This window comes from Mytilus edulis, chromosome 10 (genome assembly GCF_963676685.1).
Source record: "Mytilus edulis chromosome 10, xbMytEdul2.2, whole genome shotgun sequence".
Taxonomy (NCBI): domain Eukaryota; kingdom Metazoa; phylum Mollusca; class Bivalvia; order Mytilida; family Mytilidae; genus Mytilus; species Mytilus edulis.
The window spans coordinates 23,824,811-23,847,674 of record NC_092353.1 but is presented as its reverse complement, the minus strand read 5'-3'; the positions used below and the strand labels follow the sequence as shown (position 1 = coordinate 23,847,674).

Sequence of the window (22,864 nt, the reverse complement as noted above, 5' to 3'; positions counted from 1 at the left end):
TCAACATGTCAAGGTAAAGAATCTCAAATTTAATCAAAACAATTAAGCAAGTATTCTTCATTTTGTGGTTTAAAGTTTCTTTAGATACGTAAGTTGCTGAAAAAATAGAATATACAGATATAAACAATACCAAATTTTCACATTATTTTTTCAAAATGGTCACAAAGCTTCAAATTTGCAATTTCTTTAATAAAAAATGAACGAAAAAAATAAAATTACCCATAACACTTTTGTTTTGTACATTTCATGAGCAGAAGATTATATAATTTAGTCAAATACAAACTTATAACCCCATCAAAGTATCATACTTTACATAAATTTCAAGAAAAACAACCAAAACCTGACCAAAAAAGACTCATTTTTGCAAGAGTTATCTCCCCTTCCAATGTTAAATTCCATAGGAAATTAAAAATGCTGATTTTGAGTTTTCCTCAAGTTAGATTTTATGGGACTTTTTTCTGTGCATATAAAGGGCATAATGCTATAGATTATAACTAAAACATTTTCTGTTGCAATTAGTTTGAAGTTAAATCTTAGTTTGACTGGACTAGTATTAGATTCCTGCACCTTGCAAAAGCTATGTAATTTTCTTGACAAGTACAAAATCATTTTGTGGCTTTAATATCTGAGGATATATTTCTTTGATAAATTTATGGAAATGTTCATGGATGTTTATAATGTAATGATCAGTGCACTATATTTTGTGTATCTCAAAGGTAGTGATAAATCTTGAACGATTTAGATATCAAGTTAGTACTATAAGGTTTTGATAGCATTTCATTCAATCATTCCCCCAAAAGATCATTCAAAATGTTGTCTTATAAATAGGAAAAAATTGATGCGACAATTATTTGGGAGCAGGAATTTCAGATGTTGAGAAATGTACACTATATATGTAGATAAAACAAAACAACGATTTTCGTACCGTTTCAGGTAAAAATCAATCACATCCCGCTTGGTTAGTGCCCATATCCGCTGTACTGATGATACACGGTGGTCATGTAATTTTTGGGAAAGTAGATAGTATACAGATCTTGAATACTTCAATATTTTTGTCATATCATCTTTTCTCTATAGCTATTTACCATGGTTTTCAAGAAACACTAAGAAAAATTCAGCCCATGTCTGCTTGAGATTCATCCAATGGTTTCAGATGAGATTTTTGAAATGGCAATAGCTCACATGACTGATTGGACCTGGTGATTTAATAGTTGTTAATTGTTTTGTTTGAAGTCAGGCAGTTTATTTTCTTGTTTGAATTGTTTGACATTTTTCATTTCTAGACCTTTTATAGATTACTATGTAGTTTAAGTTATGCTCATTTGGTCTCAAATGGAGATTTACTCATTGGCAATCATACCACATCTTCTTACTTTACAAAAAACAGACAAGACAAATATACAATCCCACACATTTATCAGTAGGTGTACAACTAGTTAGGCATAGTCTAATAACAGGGGAAGAATAATTTAACATCAGAGATATTAGGTTTTTTATTAATAAACTTAATCGTATTAAGTTTTTCCATAAAATGATTTTTCTTCAGTAACAGTCTATAAACACAACAACTATCCACTAACAAGGAAATCCTTTTCCTGTGAATTTTTTTCAGGCAATCATATCAAGTCAAATTTTAAATTAAAAATATTTGCATACATTACTTTAAACAATCACATATGTATACTAGTTTCAAAATTAAAAATGCTTAACACTGAACACTATTGCAAGTAACTTCCTGACAATTTAGCTTTTTTGCAAATTACTGGCATAAAAATTCCACAAGAACTATTTAAAACCACTGCTTGCAACACTGTATCATCAACTGTCTGTAGATGTCACAAGTTCAAACCATTGTCTTAAGGCATCACATAACACTTGTGGTAAAGAATTAATGTCTCTCAGTATAATGTAGAATGGAAAAGGGAAGTTATCCATGTATGACTTAATCTCTGGCATCTGAAAAAAAAAAATGTTGCTTTAGTCAAGATATCTATGTCTTATGATTAATTAATGTGGTGATGCAACAGTGTTATTGATCTTTACAATAAATCTCATATTATTCATATTTTTTATTGAGTTTTCACTTGTTCTAAGTATTTTATGATACTAATGTTAGGCAAGCAATAATCAATCTAAACAATGTTTTACTTGCTATACATTTCTTTTACTAAAAAAACAGGTATGTTTATCAGTTAATTCATAAAAAACTTCATGTTACCTTAATCTACAAGCATTTCTTCTTGAAAAACAAAGAAACAATATTTATAAAAAGTAAACAAATGCTGCATTTCTCAAAAGTTTAAAAGCAACTTCTCTCAGTTTGTAATGAAATCTTCTTTGTATTGTAAGACTGTTGGTCAAAAATGACAGCATTTAACATATCCGTTGTGATTCAAAAATTTGAAAGCAACTGACAATTTGCAATTTATAAAAGTTTCTAAGAAAGGAGAAAGCTACATGTCATTTTTTTAATCAATTATTGCTTTGTAAAATTTGCCTACATTGGCAGCTGAATCAGTTACTTTTATTAAAGTTTTGCAGAAATTGTTCACAATGGAAATGAATGACAAACCCTTTATAATATTTAAATCATATTTTTAAATCCATTCCATCAGAAATGTCTGACTTACGCTATTTGCTCCTTTGAATACTGGTACCCTGATATCTAGAATGGAATCCTACAAAATATACAATGCTTACATTTTTTGTACATAAATAAGGTCGTTAGTTTTCTTTTCTCGTTTGTATTGTTTTACATTGTCATTTCAGGGCCTTTTATAGCTGATTATGCTGTATGGGTTAATTTCTGTGTCATTGTGGTCTCTTGTGGACAGTTGTCTCATTGGCAATCAAACCACATCTTATTTTTTTATATTAGGTTGGAATAACAATGATATGAATAAAATATTTTATTTATTAAAGATATACATGATACATATATATAAAGAAAATTGTATAAAGAATAATGTGTATGTGTGGTTGAATAGAAATGTTTATGCGTGTGTAAAACACTGTTCATGTGTAGAAGAATGTCTATGTCAATGTATAAATGCATAACAAAGTTTTAGCCTATTTGTTTTACTGTCAATGCTTCATAACTTTTTAATTATAATTTCCCACAGTTCAAAAGTATAGTTGGAAATTACTACAAAAACAGTACTTTTGAATTCTACTTATACAGGTACTTATACAGGTACTTATACAGGTACTTCTTACATGTGTATGTATCTAATACTTCTAGTCTTTTTGGGCTATTGGCTATTTATAAAGATTGTAGTACTTTATTGATATGCCCTAAGAATAGTTTAGTAGAGTTGGTAAGGGAAGTAAATGTGTAAAATACCTTTGCCTGAGGGTTGTCAATGACAACAAACACTAGAAATATGTTTGATTCTCTTGCTTGTCTAACAGCAGACTTTACTGTCTCCATTCCTTCCATGAACAAGCCACGCCCATCTGATACTATCAATAGTAATTGGGCAGTGTCTGGATTACCCATCATGCCACGCTGTCTAGATCTAGCATCCATCATATGTACAGTAATCTGCTTCAGAAGCTGAAATTAAATTTTCTATTAGTTCACTTTTTGGCAGATTTTTACAAAATCAAGGTAAAATATTTTGCAGCATTTAAATACACATATTCAATGACTATTGCAATCAAATTTGTAAGTTTTTTTTTCATCAGGAATGCAATAAACCAAAAACTGAAAAAGCCAAATGTGTATAAATATATAAAGACACCCAAGAAATTAACCCAATTCATCTAAAAACAATTTTCTTAAGGGATTGGTAACCATATTAAACTGTCCAGAACAAGAATGCACATATAGTTATGCAAAGCATATCTGACCAGTAGTTCCCAGGTTCAGACAACAGGTAGTAGGTGTCTGACAGATATGTAAAGGCATGACAATTTTTCTTTTAAAAGGTAACTTCTCATATACAAATAGCAAAACCCATACGGTCAAACCCCTTAAGCTCTTGACCTATAGCAAGAATGGATTGCTATATTACTTATCACAAATGAAATATAGACTAGAAATAAACAGTAACAAGAATGTGTCCTCAGTACACGAATGCCCCACTGGCACTATCATTTTCCATGTTCAGTGGACCGTGAAATTGGGGTTAAAACTCTAATTTGGCATTAAAATTAGAAAGATCATATCATAGGGAACATGTGTACTAAGTTTGAAGTCGATTGGAATTCAACTTCATCAAAAACTACCTTGACCAAAAACTTTAACCTGGAGCGGGACAGACGGACGAACGGACAGACAGACGGACGAACGGACGGACGGACGGACGAACGGACGCACAGACCAGAAAACATAATGCCCCTCTACTATCGTAGGTGGGGCATAAAAAAGGGAATAATAAAGCTATTCAATTTCTTTCTTTGACATACCTGTGCAATTTTTGTTTTCTTCTGTTCAAAAGTAAAATGCTGTAAAAGTTTGGCTCCTGAATGGTTAGAAAACTGCTCGTTGAAGTCATGAACCAGTCTAACATTCTCACCAAAGCTGTAAATACAAAGTAAAATATATATCAATGTTATCTAAGTCATGAACCAGTCTAACATTCTCACCAAAGCTGTAAATACAAAGTAAAATATATATCAATGTTATCTAAGTCATGAACCAGTCTAACATTCTCACCAAAGCTGTAAATACAAAGTAAAATATATATCAATGTTATCTAAGTCATGAACCAGTCTAACATTCTCACCAAAGCTGTAAATACAAAGTAAAATATATATCAATGTTATCTAAGTCATGAACCAGTCTAACATTCTCACCAAAGCTGTAAATACAAAGTAAAATATATATCAATGTTAGCAATTATTAACAAACATTAATAAGTCCTCTAATCCCTATCCAACCTCATCTTCACAAAAGTGAGGTTGGCTTGTTCGGTCAAAATTCAATTATGACATCATAACTACTTTGATTTGATTATTGTGATATTAAAAAGAAAGGTGAATGAGACTGATGTCATTTCACAGAAAGAACTTTTTTTGCACATTATTGAAAAAAAAAGATGTTTGCCGAAACATTTTAAGAGAAAATTATTCCATTGATGTTATCTCATTCAATGCACAGTTTAACATAAAATCATGATCTGGCACACATACTTTATTTGTTCCATGGCAATAACTCCAACAATTTTGTTTCAATACAATGTAGGCATGCAGGCTGAAACAGCAATTTTCCAATCAATTGCTATAAAGTTTTATTTTTCTTAGTATGATATGCAAGAACATTGCTTACAAAGAAAAGATCATGGATGCATAAATTCTTTAAACTTTCAGTTTATATGTTTTGAATTTATTTCTGATTTTTGTTATAACTTAATATATAATTTATTATTTATTTCCATCAAACTTTGGAACCTCTTATAACAATCCTTTTTTTATTTTCTTAAGGTATTTTTACCATCTTGTTTCAATTACAATTGCTCTATCAACTTACCTACAAATGCCCAGTTCTCCTGCTTCTAATAATGTCAAAGCATTGGATATCATGGCTAAAGATTCAAACGCAAGCTGAAAGACAAACAGATAAAAAGTTATAAAAGAAATGCTTAATGAACATAAACTATTGTCAATGAATTTCATTTGAAACAACCATTAAAGTTCAATATCAGGTTGAGTTTGACTGTATTGGAGTCACATAGCTATGGGATCTTCATTTCAATAATCAATTCAAAAATTGAGATGAAAAAATTTGACCATTCTTCACCTGTTTAGAATGATTGTCCACCATACTAGAGGAATCATCTATAGCTAACATAATCTGGTACTGTCTCTTGCTTGGTTTGGTACGTCTCAACCAGATCTTGTCTTTCCTGAACTGACTAGCTATATAAGGTATTACTTTCCTCATATTCAATCTTTTTCCTGTCCTGTAGTCACCCCTGAGAATATACAAGCATATTGTTTTTCTAATATTTAAATCATAGGGGGGAAAAAATCAAACTTTACATGACTGAAAACAAAGAGCAAATATTTCTATTCTTTTTCATTAAATTCAATCATTATATACCACTATGTGATGATTTCTTATAAGTAGATTATCTCATTATGTCAATAATCAATTTCATTTTCCTCTGTAAAAATAACAAATAATCTGTAGCAAAATATTTCATCTGACATCTTGGTACAAATTGAAAGCTTCTGTGTCCAATCTATTGTTGCAGCACAGACAATTCCAAGAGGCCAGTGGTGGTATCAGTATAAACAGATCTGTATGTTATGATAGAGTATTGAGTTCAAAACGTACTTGAGTTTGGTGGCCTGTGATGGTTCTAATATCAACCTCAACTGTTCACATAATTCCTGAGAAAGGTTAGAGGTCAAAACTTCATATTGGTTCCAGGCCTCAGCAGCTGCCTCCTCCTGTAAATTTTTGTACAAACAATGTTAAAATTACGAAATAATTCATGGAAGCCATAGATTTATTGAAAATTTACTAATGTATGGCCTGGGCCGTGATATTCAAATTTTATCATGAGCGTAGTACTATATAAATCTAGTTTTCTTTTTAGTACAGTTCAATATTGACTAATATTTCTTGTGCAATATATTAAATTTTAGTAACTGATGATCTCTATAAATTTTTAAGTATGTATCCAAATTATGATCACACAACAGTGTACTTGTTAGATTTGATTACTTACAGGAAGAGCATTATCACTATCTGTATGTGATTACTTACAGTGAGATCATTATCACTATCTGTATGTGATTACTTACAGTGAGATCATTATCACTATCTGTATGTGATTACTTACAGGAAGAGCATTATCACTATCTGTATGTGATTACTTACAGGAAGAGCATTATCACTATCTGTATGTGATTACTTACAGTGAGATCATTATCACTATCTGTATGTGATTACTTACAGGAAGAGCATTATCACTATCTGTATGTGATTACCTACAGGAAGAGCATTATCACTATCTGTATGTGATTACTTACAGTGAGATCATTATCATTATCTGTATGTGATTACTTACAGGAAGAGCATTATCACTATCTGTATGTGACCAGGATGTTAGCTGACTTTCTAATTCTTCTCTCAATTTCTCAACATTAACTTCCTCCTTCTGAAATAAATTTTACCAATGGTTAATAACATTATATATCAATTCATTTCAATCATAGTTATCTCTCTATGGTAATACAAACATTATTGGTAGCATTACAACATCTACATATATCAACTTAGTAAATCATCAACCATCAATCATTTGCAATGCAGTGTATCTTATGGCACGCACCTTTAAATTTTGGCACATTCAATACATTTGTGACACTTCTCATGCAACTAAGATAATCTCATGTCCACAGAGAAGAGCTCAGACTATATTGAATGTAGATCCTTGTAAATATTCCTTTTTCGCTAAGAAACCTTCCCTCTTTAATAAACCACCCCAAAAAAACTTAACTAACAAGACTTTTGCTATGAAAAAAAGTCCAGTCCTGGATCTTACCACATCAGTGTGAAGGTATTCCATCTTTGTATGTATGGTGGACACAGGACCCCTACCAACTGTCAATGTGTCTATAACATCACCAGGGATATTAACTTTCTCCATGGTAACATCATCTAATTCCTTCACATCACCATTTCCCTGCATTTCTTTTTTCAATGATTTTAATTTCAATGATTGCTGCATCTCAATGTCTTCAGTCTGCAGTAAATATAAACAGTAATAACATAACTGTGCAAAATAGATTGTAAAAAAAATTATATTATCCATTATTCCCTAAATTGAAACATAAATATATATTTTTTAAACATGAGAGAATAATTTATTCGGTGCAAGTCTATAGATACTTTTACTCAGGAGGTTATAAACTCATGATCATTAATAAGACAAAGACTGGTATTCCAACGTTCAAGATTGCAGCTCTTTTTCTGTCATAAACTTTTTAGCTAATATATGAAGCCAAATATAATAATTGTAAATGCAGAAATTATTGAGTGCATTTATTTATTAAAAATTGCAATTTTTGTCATTTTAGACTAAAACGGGATTTACATTTTTGCGATATTGAGAAAAAAATCCTTTTTAATATATAAAAAAAAATTCAAACTCATTAAATTATTGTGATTATAACCCTGTCACATCTTTCCCAATAAAAAAAACATTGCAATAATTTCTGAATTTCCATTACACTATTATAATTTATTTTTTAGTTTACCTTTTGGTCAGTATCATCATCTGCCATATCTACATCGTCATCCTGTTCACACTCCTCCCCCTCCTGACTAGCTAGAGGTTGTTCTAGCTGCTGTTCTGTCGTAGCAGTATCAACTGTCTGTGTATCATATTTAGAGGTGGCATCTTTAACATGTTCATATAAATCAGCTTCTTTACTCGTAGACTCATCTTCCTATAAAATATGAAAATATGGATTATGATCAAAATGCAAGCTTTTCACTCTTTATTGATACCAATGTGAGTCACTACATGTTTAAGCAGAATTATTATTTCCTATCAGAATTATATAATGCAAGATAACAAACTTATGTGGAATTTGATAAAAAGAATAAAAACTATCAATGACTTGAAAATGTTTCCTTCTATATAACAGTATTTCTTTTATTAGTCTTTGATGTATTTGAATTTTATAATACTGGGTTGTACATATGGTAATCAATAGAAAACAAAATGTGTGATGAATGTACACCAGATAACAATTTCATTTCAAACGAGACTGAAATACAATGATATATATTGGACATAAACAATATATTAATTCTTCTACTGCTAGTTTTCATTTTAGTTTTTCATCATGGGTAACCAATCATAGAGTATTCGTACAATGATATTGTTATGTCCGAGAGATAATAAAATTGTCCAAACTAAACATGCTTAAGGTTGAACTATTACCTGACTTTCAGTAGCAGGAGTGTCAGTGGTCTTCAATTTCTTATATTTATCTTCCACAGAACCTAAACTTCTATCAACATCAGATTTACCAGGCTTTCTCTTCAACTGAAATTGTTAGGAGTCTCATATTCATAAAAAAAAAATCCCTCTGCAAAAACATATATCCACATACCCTCAGTCCCAATCATAAGATGTCAATACTGTAAATTCAGAAATTATTGTATGCATTTATTATTGTGATTTTGTTATATTAGAGTAAAATGTGATTTTATTCTTTGCAATATGGATAAAATCTTGTTTAATTCTTATAAAAAAATCAAAATGTGAGTTAAAATTGTTGTACAGTCGATTCCACTTAATTGCATACCGCTTAATAGCATAATTCGGTTAATTGCATACTTTTCTCCTGCACAAAACCATTTCCCATTCATCTAATGTTAAATTGTCCGGTTATATGCATAGCCTTACAAGTGTCATTTCGGTTAATTGCATAGAAAATAATCGCCAGCTAGATATGCTTAGTTAAAAATAGACGAGATTTTTGACAGGAAAAGGCAATTTGGTAAGTATATTTTCCCTGAATGCATTATAATTTTCGTTATTATTTCATATTTACTTCTGTGTTAGATAAATAAAATTTTAAAACAGTTTCTTTAGTGTTTATGATTATAAAATGGTCTGGATGTGTACACAGGTAAAGTTTCCCATAATCTATTTTAAGCCTCGAGGTCATAAAAATGTCAATCAGCTGATTGTTGTAAAAACACAACCATTCTATGATCTTCTATCTCAAAAGGTGTTAATTGTTGATTGGATTTCAAACCTTGTTCATAGATTACATTTTGGGTGAATTTTTAAAAACATTAACGCCTGCTAATTATCAACTGTCCGTTATCTCGTATTTTGGCTAGGGGTAATCTACATTTATGCTAAATATTACAGGGCATTCATATATGGTTAAAAAAATTTATACATCAATCTTTCATTTATAATATTTTTTTAAATAAAATTAACTTCTAATTATTTTATTTTCTGACTTTCAACACTTGTGTCCAGCAAATAACCCGTGCAGGGCCCCATTACCTGTTATACGAAACTAACGAGTTTAAAGTAACAGTGTTACTTCAAAGTGCAATAGGTAAATACTGCATATCAAAGGCAGTTCATTACACATTTATTGTTTGAAATGATTTAAACTGAGTTGTATTGTTAAATAGTTTGTTTTAATTAAAACATAACAATGTAATTTGTACATCCGGGTCATAGAAACAAATCTATTTTTAGAACAATTTTATTTTCGTATCTCAGGTAAAGGAAAAGTTGGTACATGAATAAACTAAAACAAAATGTGTTAATAAACTTTATTGAAAGAATACAAAATGGAATAAAATGTATGACACTAGACAAATAACTTTTATTAGAATAAATAAACATTCAATATGTTGTAAGTGGATTATGGACGTTCATCTTTCTTCAGGAATTTCCTTTACTGATCTGCACTATCGATGTTATTTGACTCCGTAATTTGGCATTTCGAATATAAGCATACTCCGCTTTATTGCATAATTTCGTCTGACAAATAGGCTATGCAAATAACCGGAATGTACTGTAATTATAACCCTGTGGCATTTTTCGCAATAATAAAACCCTTGCAATAATTTCAGAATTTACAGTAATTAAAAGATTATTGAATAATCAACAACAAAAATGTCAAGTTACCATCATTCCTATTTAATCAATGCATTTGTATATTTTTTCCCCCCCCCTATTAAGGTAGATGATAAGTCTACTTGATATTATGTGGGCCAGTAATTTACAATAAAAACATTATTGTAACGGTAAGAAAACATAGAGAATCAAATGCTAAGAAATGGCAATATCTCACATGTAAGCCATATATCCAAATGAACTTGATTAAGTCAGATTGGTTTCTTTTTTCTACTGTTGGTAACCATTATAACTTTGATGTTTAAGTACTAAACTGTCACCTAGCAGTAATTTATATCAATGATGGGAAAAAGAAAAACTAGAGGCTCTAAAGAGCCTGTGTCGCTCACCTTGGTCTATGTGCATATTAAACAAAGGACACAAATGGATTCATGACAAAATTGTATTTTGGTGATGGTGATGTGTTTGAAGTTCTTACTTTACTGAACGATTTTGCTTCTTACAATTATATCTATAATGAACTTTGCCCATTAGTAACAGAGAACTATATTTGGTAAAAATTTACATAAATTTACCAAATTAATGAAAACTGTTAAAAATTGACTATAAAGGGCAATAACTCCTTAAGGGGTCAATTGACCATTTAGGTCATGTTCACTTATTTGTAGATCTTACTTTGCTGAACATTATTGCTGTTTACAGTTTATCGCTATCTATAATAGTATTCAAGATAACCAAAAACGGCAAAATTTCTTTTAAAATTACCAATTGGAGGGCAGCAACCCAACAACCAGTTGTCCAATTCATCTGAAAAATTCAGGGCAGATAGATATTGACTTGATTAACAATTTAACTTCTTGTCAGATTTGCTCTAGATGCTTTGGTTTCATAGTTATAAGCCAAAAACTGCATTTTACCCCTATGTTCTATTTTTAGCCGTGGCGGCCATCTTGGTTGAATGGCCAGGTCATCGGACACATTTTTCAAACTAGATACCCCAAAGATGATTGTGGCCTAGTAGTTTCAGTGGAGATTTTGTAAAAGATTACTTAGATTTATGAAAAATGGTTAAAGATTGACTATAAAGGGCAATAACTCCTAAAGGGGTCAACTGACCATTTTGGTCATGTTGACTTATTTGTAGATCTTACTTTGCTGAACATTATTGCTGTTTACAATTTATCTCTATCTATAATAATATTCAAGATAACAACCAAAAACAGCAAAATTTCCTCAAATTTACCAATTCAGGGGCAGCAACCCAACAACCGATTGACCGATTCATCTGCAAATTTCAGGGCAGATAGATCTTGACCTGATAAACATTTTTATCCCATGTCAGATTTCCTCAAAATGCTTTGGTTTTTGAGTTATAAGCCAAAAACTGCATTTTACCCCTATGTTCTATTTTTAGCGGTGGCGGCCATCTTGGTTGGATGACCAGGTCACGCCACACATTTTTTAAACTAGATACCCCAAAGATGATTGTGGCCAAGTTTGGATTAATTTGGCCCAGTAGTTTCAGAGGAGAAGATTTTTGTAAAAGATTACTTTAATTTACGAAAAATGGTTAAAAATTGACTATAAAGGGCAATAACTCCTAAACGGGTCAACTGACCATTTTGGTCATGTTGACTTATTTGTAGATCTTACTTTGCTAAACATTATTGCTGTTTACAGTTTATCTCTATCTATAATAATATTCAAGATAATAACCAAAAACAGCAAAATTTCCTCAAATTTACCAATTCAGGGGCAGCAACCCAACAACCGATTGACCGATTCATCTGAAAATTTCAGGGCAGATAGATCTTGACCTGATAAACATTTTTATTCCATGTCAGATTTCCTCAAAATGCTTTGGTTTTTGAGTTATAAGCCAAAAACTGCATTTTACCCCTTTGTTCTATTTTTAGCCGTGGCGGCCATCTTGGTTGGTTGACCAGGTCACGCCACACATTTTTTAAACTAGATACCCCAAAGATGATTGTGGACAAGTTTGGATTAATTTGGCCCAGTAGTTTCAGAGGAGAAGATTTTTGTAAAAGATTACTTTAATTAACGAAAAATGGTTAAAAATTGACTATAAAGGGCAATAACTCCTAAACGGGTCAACTGACCATTTTGGTCATGTTGACTTATTTGTAGATCTTACTTTGCTGAACATTATTGCTGTTTACAGTTTATCTCTATCTATAATAGTATTCAAGATAATAACCAAAAACAGCAAAATTTCCTCAAAATTACCAATTCAGGGGCAGCAACCCAACAACCGATTGACCGATTCATCTGAAAATTTCAGGGCAGATAGATCTTGACCTGATAAACATTTTTACCCCATGTCAGATTTGCTCTAAATGCTTTGGTTTTTGAGTTATAAGCCAAAAACTGCATTTTACCCCTATGTTCTATTTTTAGCCGTGGTGGCCATCTTGGTTGGTTGACTGGGTCACGCCACACATTTTTTAAACTAGATACCCCAATGATGATTGTAGCCAAGTTTGGTTTGATTTGGCCCAGTAGTTTCAGAGGAGAAGATTTTTGTAAAAGCTAACGCCGGACGACGACGGACGACGGACGACGGACGACGGACGCAAAGTGATGAGAAAAGCTCACTTGGCCCTTTGGGCCAGGTGAGCTAAAAAGATAAAAGTTGTAACATAACATTTTTCAACTGGTTAATGATGAGATTAAAATATTGCTTTATACACACCAACAGACTAAAGTCCAAACATTTATGTGTACAATGATATGGAAAAATATCCTGTTGTAAAATTCATATTGGAGGACCAAAATATTGACTTAATACTTCATTTTGTATATACCTGCTTCTGTTGCTGTGAATTTGAACCTTGTGTAACCTTAGATGAACTCTGACCTTGATGACCTTCTTCTAGTTCTGACTGTGCAGTTCCTGTTCCTTCAGCCTACAAATGAAAATTATAAAACTTTAGAAAAGATCATTCTAAAACTTCCATTAATATTTAAGACAACTTTAGGAAATGAGAAGTTAATGGGGACTATGAAACCTTGCAATATTTACAACAGATCATCATTATATAAAAGCCAGCTCGTCACATACATGTAAGATGCTGCTTTGCTTTTGACTCCATTATATATTGCAAACCAACTCTTTTCTTGAGATATTCGCTTTTGTGAGTAGATAAATAATGTCAATAAAAAAATCATCACAAATACATAAAACTTGGATATTCCTTTACTTGAAAACATCAAATGGTTTTGAAAAAAGGGAAATTAAATTACAATGATGTGGTGTAGAAAGTGCTTAATCCCAAATAAATTATCCATCAAAATGAGTTACCGTATAGTATGTTACATTTAATGCCTTAATGATCTAAAAATTAATTACTTCTTCCTGATTATTTTCACTTTCTCCTGCTTGGTCATGGGCTGTATCACTTTGTTCCACATTTTGGGAATCATGTATTGTCTGACCTTTGACCTCAGCCCCTTGTGGTTGTTCTTTATCTTCCTCCTTGATTTGGTCTTCAGGGTTTTCTTCACTTGGTTCCTTTAAAACAGAGTACGTCAAATGTAAAGAAACAGCAAAGTAGTATCAAATGTAGACCTCTTTTACCTGATAAATCATCAAAATTTTATATGAGTTCACAATACTACTACCATAAAATATGTAATTTTCTTTTAAAACTTTATGCAAAAAAGTATTTACATGTAAATGAGACCAAAGAAAGAACACCTAAAAGATTATTCTGCAGGAGATACTTAAATTTTAGTATATCATCATATTGTCATTGTATCTGTATTTATTTTAGTTATCTGATCTGATTTACAATAAAAATTCTACATTTGTTTTTGCATTCAGACAAACCTGTGCAGAAAATCCTGGTTCATCTTTTCCTTCCTCTTCTTGTCTCTCATCATTTTCATCTTCTGTGTTTTCCTTTTCTAATCCATCAGATTGTTCCTGCTAATATACAAAGGTCAAATTACATTCCTAAATTGTGCAGATTAAACTCAATATAAACACGGGACTGAAGTAGTGACACCAACGAGAGCATGTAGTTATTCTGAATTAAAATGTTAATGTGGACAATGTTCCATATTCGCTGCTATACTCCCTCTTTTGTGGTATATAATTATATATTGAATTTATCTGTTTACCTCTTTCTCCTCTGGTGACATTTCTTCATCATTTTTATCATCTGTATTTTCTCTATTTTCTTCATCAGGAATATTCTCTGTATCCATGTCATCTGATGGTTCTTCTTTTTGTGATTCTTCTATAACATAAAACAGAATCACAAATAATACATTATATTATAAATGTGTGAAATGTCACCAAATATCAGGAAAATCATTGATGGAATAAGTTACTCAATACATTATTATATCAATGAAATGAAATTAAACAATAACTGCTATGATATCAATAATTATCTATGACACTTTACATGTGATAAAACACCATAGAAGTGAGTCTTTACTGAAAACATTTGATGTCCATCAATTTTGAAGGTATTTCTCCCTACAGGGAAGAAGTGAAAAATATTCTGTTTGACTTTAAAAAAAACTAGAGGCTCTAAAGAGCCTGTGTCGCTCACCTTGGTCTATGTGAATATTAAACAATGGACACAGATGGATTCATGACAAAATTGTGTTTTGGTGATGGTGATGTGTTTGTAGATCTTACTTTACTAAACATTCTTGCTACTTACAATTATCTCTATCTATAATAGTACTTTCTGTGGAAAATGTTATTGAAAATCTTCAAATTTTAAGAAAATTGTTAAAAATTGACTATGAAGGGCAATAACTCCTTAGGGTGTCAATTGACTATTTTGGTCATACTGACTTATTTTTAGTTCTTACTTTGCTGTACATTATTGCTGTTTACAGTTTATCTCTATCTAAAATAATATTCAAGATAATTAAAAAAAAAAACAGCAAAATTTCCTCAAAATTACCAATTCAGAGGCAGCAACCTTACAACCAATTATCGGATTCATCTGAAAATTCCAGGGCAGATAGATCGTGACCTATTCAACAATTTTACTTCCTGTCAGATTTGCTCTTAATGCTTTGGTTTTTGAGTTATAAGCCAAAAACTGCATTTTACACCCATGTTCTATTTTTAGCCATGGCGGCCATCTTGGTTTGTTGGCCGAGTTACCGGACACATTTTTTTAACTAGATACCCCAATGATGATTATGGCTAAGTTTGGTTAAATTTGGCCCAGTAGTTTCAGAGGAGAAGATTTTTCTAAAAGATTACTAAGATTTACGAAAAATAATTTAAAATTGACTATAAAGGGCAATAACTCCTAAAGTGGTCAACTGACCATTTTGATCATGTTGACTTATTTGTAGATCTTACTTTGCTAAACATTATTGCTGTTTACAGTTTATCTCTATCTATAATAATATTCAAGATAATAACCAAAAACAGCAAAATTTCCTTAAAATTACCATTTCAGGGGCAGCAACCCAACAACAGAATGTCCGATTCATCTGAAAATTTCAGGGCAGATAGATCTTGACCTGATAAACAATTTTACTCATGTCAGATTTGCTCTAAATGCTTTGGTTTTTGAGTTATAAGCCAAAATCTGCATTTTACCCCTATGTTTTATTTTTAGCCATGGCTGCCATCTTGGTTTGTTGGCCGGGTCACCGGACACATTTTTTAAACTAGATACTGCAATGATGATTATGGCCAAGTTTGGTTAAATTTGGCCCAGTAGTTTCAGAGGAGAAGATTTTTCTAAAAGATTACTAAGATTTACGAAAAATGGTTAAAAATTGACTATAAAGGGCAATAACTCCTTAAGTGGTCAATTGACCATTTTGGTCATGTTGACTTATTTGTAGATCTTACTTTGCTGAACATTATTGCTGTTTACAGTTTATCTCTATCTATAATAATATTCAAGATAATAACCAAAAACAGCAAAATTTCCTTAAAATTACCATTTCAGGGGCAGCAGCCCAACAACGAAATGTCGAATTCATCTGAAAATTTCAGGGCAGATAGATCTTGACCTGATGAACAATATTACCCCATGTCAGATTTGCTCTAAATGCTTTGGTTTTTGAGTTATAAGCCAAAAACTGCATTTTACCCCTATGTTCTATTTTTAGCCATGGTGGCCATCTTGGTTGGTTGGCCGGGTCACCGGACACATTTTTTAAACTAGATACCCCAATGATGATTGTGGCCAAGTTTGGTTAAATTTGGCCCAGTAGTTTCAGAGGAGAAGATTTTTGTAAAAGTTAACGCAGGACGACAACGCCGGACGACGGACGCCGGACGCCAAGTGATGAGAAAAGCTCACTTGGCCTTTCGGCCAGGTGAGCTAAAAATGTATCATAATCCAAAAATTAAATATCTGCACAAAACCAGTATGCATAGAAGATTTTACAATTTAACTGAATATACTCACTGTATAAGGAGTTCAAAGACTAATATAAGTATGGACCAGAAATCTTGATCATTTTACATAATCAAGAATTCAAAACACTTAACAAAACCATTTCTGAATTTAGTTACCTTGCCCTTCAGGACCCTCTTCCTCTTTGTCAATGTCATCATCTAGCTGAAGGTCATCTGGCAAGTCCATGCCATCAGGAGGTTTTTCTGGCTCCTTTTCATTTTGGTAAGGATCTACCTTGTCCTCATCATACTCTGACTAAGAGTGTAAAAGAAATTATTTTAAACATACTGATAAATGTTAGGGTGAGGCTTAAATTAAAATATTGTTTGTTTGCCCTTTACCGACCGACCCTATCAATTCGTTCCTCCTGAAAATCTTTTATTTGTATTTACCAGCAAGATTTTATTTTATTTTATTTTTTCGTTCCTACCAAAAATCTTATATTTGTATTTCCCGCTCAAAACTTTTTTACCGGAATCCTCGGGTTTTATCTTTACGTATAAGGTCCAGTCCGTTTGGTATCACCTGAGCGTTTGACATGAACACTTGCATTTGAAGTTTCAAAGCATTTGTTTGAAATCGATGTTGAACGCTTTCTGAAATCATGATATGAAGTACGTTACTCTGTACCTTTAAACTTAAAGAGCAGGGTTCATTTACAAAAAAGTTCGTTTGATACAAAAGTATTAACGTGTGTACAAACTAATTTGTAAACGGACGTTGTATTCTATGTAGGGATGGCCTTTTGTGATCCGCATATCAGAATGATTATGTTAACGATGCCGCTAAATAATTTATATCTGACATGAACCAAAAGTGACAAAACCCTGTAAAGTGGAGAATATCTGGCAGTAAAATCGCCAAGTTTTTCATACAGATCATTTATAAATGTGATGCAAAATACGTGCACTGACAATTGAGTTTTAAGTCTTATAGCATTTTTATTGAAAAAAAGGCACACACGAAATTTGTAACACTCTAGGGACTTTTTCTACTAGTAATATATGTCTGCCCGGACATTATCTTACCAGTACAAAGTTATCTCTTATATATATTTTTTTCAAAACTAATAGTCCCAGCGGAAAACTTATTTGCAAAAACAAAACGGACAAAAAAATGACATTATGCAGATTTTGTATCTATAAAATAAAATATTTTACCTACCTGCCTACCCATGACAAATAATATACCGAGCCAAGTTATTTTTTTGGGGGAAAAAATAAAATATTTTACCTACCTACCTACCCTGTTTCAAAACATAGGGTCGGAAAAGGGCAAACAAACAATATTTTAATTTAGGCCTGAGCTTAATTGTCGAAACCACACCATCAATTTATGCTTTTGAAAGCACTTTTTCTTTCTAACTCCCTTATCATCCAAGATTTGCAGTAAAGATACAATGAATGTTTTGCTAATCTAAATCTTTTCTTACAGTAAATTTCTTGCTAATCTGAACTGTTTGTAACATTAACAGATAAATAGCTAGAGGGAAAGCAATCTAAGGGTAGAATAATGTGTCTAGAAAATGTACTTTGTCACCTGGCAGACTGTTAAACATGTAATCTAGCATGTTTTAATCAAGTTCTTTATGAATTCAGTTCAAACAAAGTATAGAATACAAAACATCAAGTCATTAGTTTAACCTCCCATACTGGAGATGATGTGAAGAGACCACAAAGCAGATCAAAAGAAAGGACAAATGGAAGCTATCACTTTCTTCACTCATAAACAAAAACAATAAATATTAACAACCCTTACTACACTGCTGATATACTAAAGATTCATTATCATATGCTGCACAGTTCATTTAAAATGTTTTAACAAATCCTGGATAAATTCATATGGTTGGTGAACACTGAGAAATCATGATCCTTAAAACTTACTGTGTCCATTTGATCAAGTTCATTTGGCTGTTTATTTTCTTCATCTGGATTGTCCTTGTTTTCTTTTGAAGACTCCTTATTCTGATCATCTTCCTCAGCTCCTTCATTATCATCCTTGGCCACTAGTTCACTCTTACTTTCCTGGCCAGATCCTGGTCCCTCCTCTTCTTTCTATGGAAAATATAAATGTAAATTTTATTCTGATATCATAAAATAATTAATTGCACTGCAAAAAGGAATTGAAAATTGAAACATCTGTTTGTCTCATTTATTCTTGGAATTTTAACATTGTATCTGGAAAATATAGCATACATATTCAATCCGTAATCAAATTTATAAAATTTTGCACTGGTCTAAATGTAAGGTCAAGTGTCTTATTTTCAACTTGTGTACAAATATAAATGCATATAAATACTGATAATGAAATCTAAACAGCAAGAATATTACAGCATTATTTACAAATTTTGTGAGAGACACTGATAATGAACATTTATTTTATTCCAAAAGCTAGAAAAAAATGCATTAAGTTACCTACCTACTACCTACTTATACTTGCTTATAGACATATTTACAATTTTGGTATTTAGCTGAACTTTGTCTCGAATGAGCCTAAATCTGTCTCCAAATAACCTCTTGAAGTCAGGCAACAAGTTCTTTCTAATTTTGATGTAATTCTTTTTAAATTGTGATGCAATATTTTGTGGGAACTCATATGATTTTAAGTATTAAATGGGGGACAAATTTGCATACATGCATAAATAAGTCAATAAACATACCTGATTTTCTTGTTCTTCAGGTTCTTCTTCATCACTACCCCACATCTGTTCATCTAATTTATCTTCTCCCTGATCATCGACCTCTCCCATCTGTTTATCTATTTCCTCTTGCTCCTCACCCTCCTCATCTTCGTCTCCATCCTCCTGGGGGTCTACATCATGAAGTTTGCCATCCATATCATCTGACATCTCTATAGCATTGTCCTCAGAAGGTATGTCTGGCTGGTCACTTTTTTCCTCTGGTTTGTCGCCTGGTTTTCTGGCTTCATCAAGCTTTATGTAAAAAAATATGTATTTTATATTTATGTATGTCACTGTTCAAACATTAACAAGAGCTGTCAGAATGACAGTAAACTGGATTTTCTAACATTTATTTGTGTCCTGTCATTAATCAATATCACAAGGACCAAAACTCCTAAACCATCATCAATATCAAACTTGACCTCCATTTTGTCAACAGTAACAACATTTTAAAATTTAAAAAGCTTTGGTTGAAAGGTTCATGTGTAAATGCAACGACATGACTTGAAACACCATTTTTCAATATTTCAAGAACTATAACTCCTAAAAAGGAAAAGAAAAAATCGTCATTATTGAACTTGACCTCAATTTTGTCATCAGTAACAACATGTTTAAATTTGAAAAGCTTTGGTAGAACTGTTCATGAGTAAATGCAAGGACACGACAGGCAACACCATTTTTCAATCTTCCAAGAACCATAACTCCTTGACCTTCATTTTGTTGTCAGTAACATATCAAAAATTTAAAAGCTTTGGTTGCACAGTATATGAGTTAATGCACGGACAACATTTAGCTGCAGCCCGACCACCTTATGTCCCCAAATCAATAACCGATATTTACTTTGTAAATCCGGCTAAAAATGAAAATATTGTTACACCATTTGTTAGATTTGAATTGTTTAGGAAGATGTTTACCAATCAGTGTTCTTGTAGACACTTTCATAAATATTACTTTGGATATATTAGAATCTAAAATAGTAATTGTCAGCTGATAGTTAAATTGCATAACATCAAGTTACCTAACTTGATTGTAAGTTCTTATACATTTTGAAATTTTTTATAGAAGGATAAAAAATCTTTTTCCCTTACCTGATCCTCGTTTTCAATCTGATCACTGACATCTTTGACACCTTCCCCTTCACCCATACCAGCATTTTCAATGTCCTCAAAGTCTGTAGCCCCTTCACCTGCAACCTCATCTGAAAACTCAGCTGGAGTACAGAAACCCTGCACATAATAAAATGGACTTGTGATTATTAATAAACTTAAAATGTGAAGAAGAAAAAACACTTATTTTTATACTTCTTTTTAGAATTATATATTGTTTAATCATCTGGAGATAACTAATTTTGAATTGAACATAATAAGAAAAAGTATGCATAATAAGGAAAAGTCAGCCTTACCACATGACTGAATCTACTTTTCTGAGCAAATTCCCTCCTTTTTTTTTCACTGACTTTAACCTTGACTGTAAACATACCTTTGAAGCTAGCTCTGTAAATATTCCTAACAATACGGAGAGAAGTTTGGCAGTTTTCCTGTTAGAGGATAGAGATTGATTAAAGAACTCACCTTTGAAACTAGCTCTGTAAATATCCCTAGCAATAAGGACAAAAGTTTGGCAGTTGTCCTGTTATATAATTAGTGGCTTGAGACAAGGCACAGAACTCACCTTTGAAGCTAGCTCTGTAAATATTCCTAACAATACAGACAGAAGTTTGGCAGTTGTCCTGTTAGTGGCTAGAGATGGGGCATAGAACTCACCTTTGAAGCTAGCTCTGTAAATATCCCTAACAATACAGACAGAAGTTTGGCAGTTGTCCTGTTAGTGGCTAGAGACGGGGCATAGAACTCACCTTTGAAGCTAGCTCTGTAAATATCCCTAACAATACAGACAGAAGTTTGGCAGTTGTCCTGTTAGTGGCTAGAGACGGGGCATAGAACTCACCTTTGAAGCTAGCTCTGTAAATATCCCTAACAATACAGACAGAAGTTTGGCAGTTGTCCTGTTAGTGGCTAGAGACGGGGCACAGAACTCACCTTTGAAGCTAGCTCTGTAAATATCCCCAACAATACAGACAGAAGTTTGGCAGTTGTCCTGTTAGTGGCTAGAGATGGGGCACAGAACTCACCTTTGAAGCTAGCTCTGTAAATATCCCCAACAATACGGACAGAAGTTTGGCAGTTGTCCTGTTAGCAGCTAGGGCTTGCAGTAAGTAATATTCTATAACATCACAATACTGTTGTAACAAAGGAAGACAATGTGATACAAGCTTGACACATGGTACATTGGACTTCAACATTTCTGGATCTGAACTGTTCCAATGAGATAATAACTGATCCATCAGATGTTGAATACTGTTGGTTATCTGCAATTTAAAATAGTTATGTAAATATACTTTATTAAACATCATTTAAATTGAACACAAGTTGCTATTTTTTTTAATGAAAGATGTTATATTTCTTCAAGAAGGAGCTAAAATTAAAACAATTTGAATGCTTATATTGACAAAGACAAAGAGGGTATCCAATTTTGCATCTTTATCATTTTGTTACTCTTAAAATATATTATTTATAAAAGAACAAATAAAAATAATTGAGAATGTAGAATCAAAATGTACATTAAAATATTTAAGTTAATTCACAGTATTGTAATAAGTTTTTGCTTGATCATCAATCTGCATTGATAATCACCATGCCAAATTACATACATAAGATAAAGGGATTTAAGATTATTAATAGGGAGCCCATTTTTTAAATCATAAGCCATTTTGAAGTCTTTGTTCAAGTAGGTGGTTATCCTGTACTCGGTGCAGGTGTTTTTTTTTGTGTATTTTACTTCAATGACAAGTACTTTGTTTGCTTTGTGAGTCAGTTGTTGGTTGGTCTGTTGCACTTTCCAATATCATTCAACAACTAAGAAACCATTTGGCAAATGTTTTTTAATTCAATTGTATGGGAACTGAGTGATAGTTGTTCACTAAACACTATTTTCAAATTGACAATACACATTATTACATCTCCAAGAAAAGATCCTACAAATACCTTTGTATTTAATACATGTGTTACATCCTCTTTCACTTTTTCAATTACTTGTTTAACAAACAGTCCATCTTCAAATTTCATTGCTTCATTTTCACCTAAAATGTTAAATGCGACCATTTTTACAAAAATCATATACAAACTAGAAAAGCAATC

General features: G+C 32.0%; 1 protein-coding gene across 1 annotated transcript in view; it reads right to left on the bottom strand.

The window, feature by feature from the left end:
* Window positions 1–1,478: 1,478 nt before the first annotated feature.
* LOC139490712 (midasin-like) overlaps window positions 1,479–22,864 on the bottom strand; it is a 116,760-nt gene continuing 95,374 nt past the window's right edge. The window contains exons 84-104 of the mRNA XM_071277642.1: window positions 22,712–22,806; window positions 21,799–22,035; window positions 20,756–20,893; window positions 19,647–19,919; window positions 18,871–19,041; window positions 17,104–17,242; window positions 14,718–14,836; window positions 14,425–14,520; window positions 13,945–14,106; window positions 13,400–13,501; window positions 8,907–9,011; window positions 8,215–8,406; window positions 7,500–7,700; window positions 7,023–7,112; window positions 6,284–6,399; window positions 5,744–5,918; window positions 5,474–5,547; window positions 4,411–4,525; window positions 3,344–3,556; window positions 2,631–2,678; window positions 1,479–1,956 (exon numbers count right to left, since the gene is read on the bottom strand). Coding sequence (XP_071133743.1) covers window positions 1,819–1,956; window positions 2,631–2,678; window positions 3,344–3,556; window positions 4,411–4,525; window positions 5,474–5,547; window positions 5,744–5,918; window positions 6,284–6,399; window positions 7,023–7,112; window positions 7,500–7,700; window positions 8,215–8,406; window positions 8,907–9,011; window positions 13,400–13,501; window positions 13,945–14,106; window positions 14,425–14,520; window positions 14,718–14,836; window positions 17,104–17,242; window positions 18,871–19,041; window positions 19,647–19,919; window positions 20,756–20,893; window positions 21,799–22,035; window positions 22,712–22,806 — 2,999 coding nt within the window. The 3' untranslated portion in view covers window positions 1,479–1,818. The remainder of the gene's footprint in view (window positions 1,957–2,630; window positions 2,679–3,343; window positions 3,557–4,410; window positions 4,526–5,473; window positions 5,548–5,743; window positions 5,919–6,283; window positions 6,400–7,022; window positions 7,113–7,499; window positions 7,701–8,214; window positions 8,407–8,906; window positions 9,012–13,399; window positions 13,502–13,944; window positions 14,107–14,424; window positions 14,521–14,717; window positions 14,837–17,103; window positions 17,243–18,870; window positions 19,042–19,646; window positions 19,920–20,755; window positions 20,894–21,798; window positions 22,036–22,711; window positions 22,807–22,864) is intronic.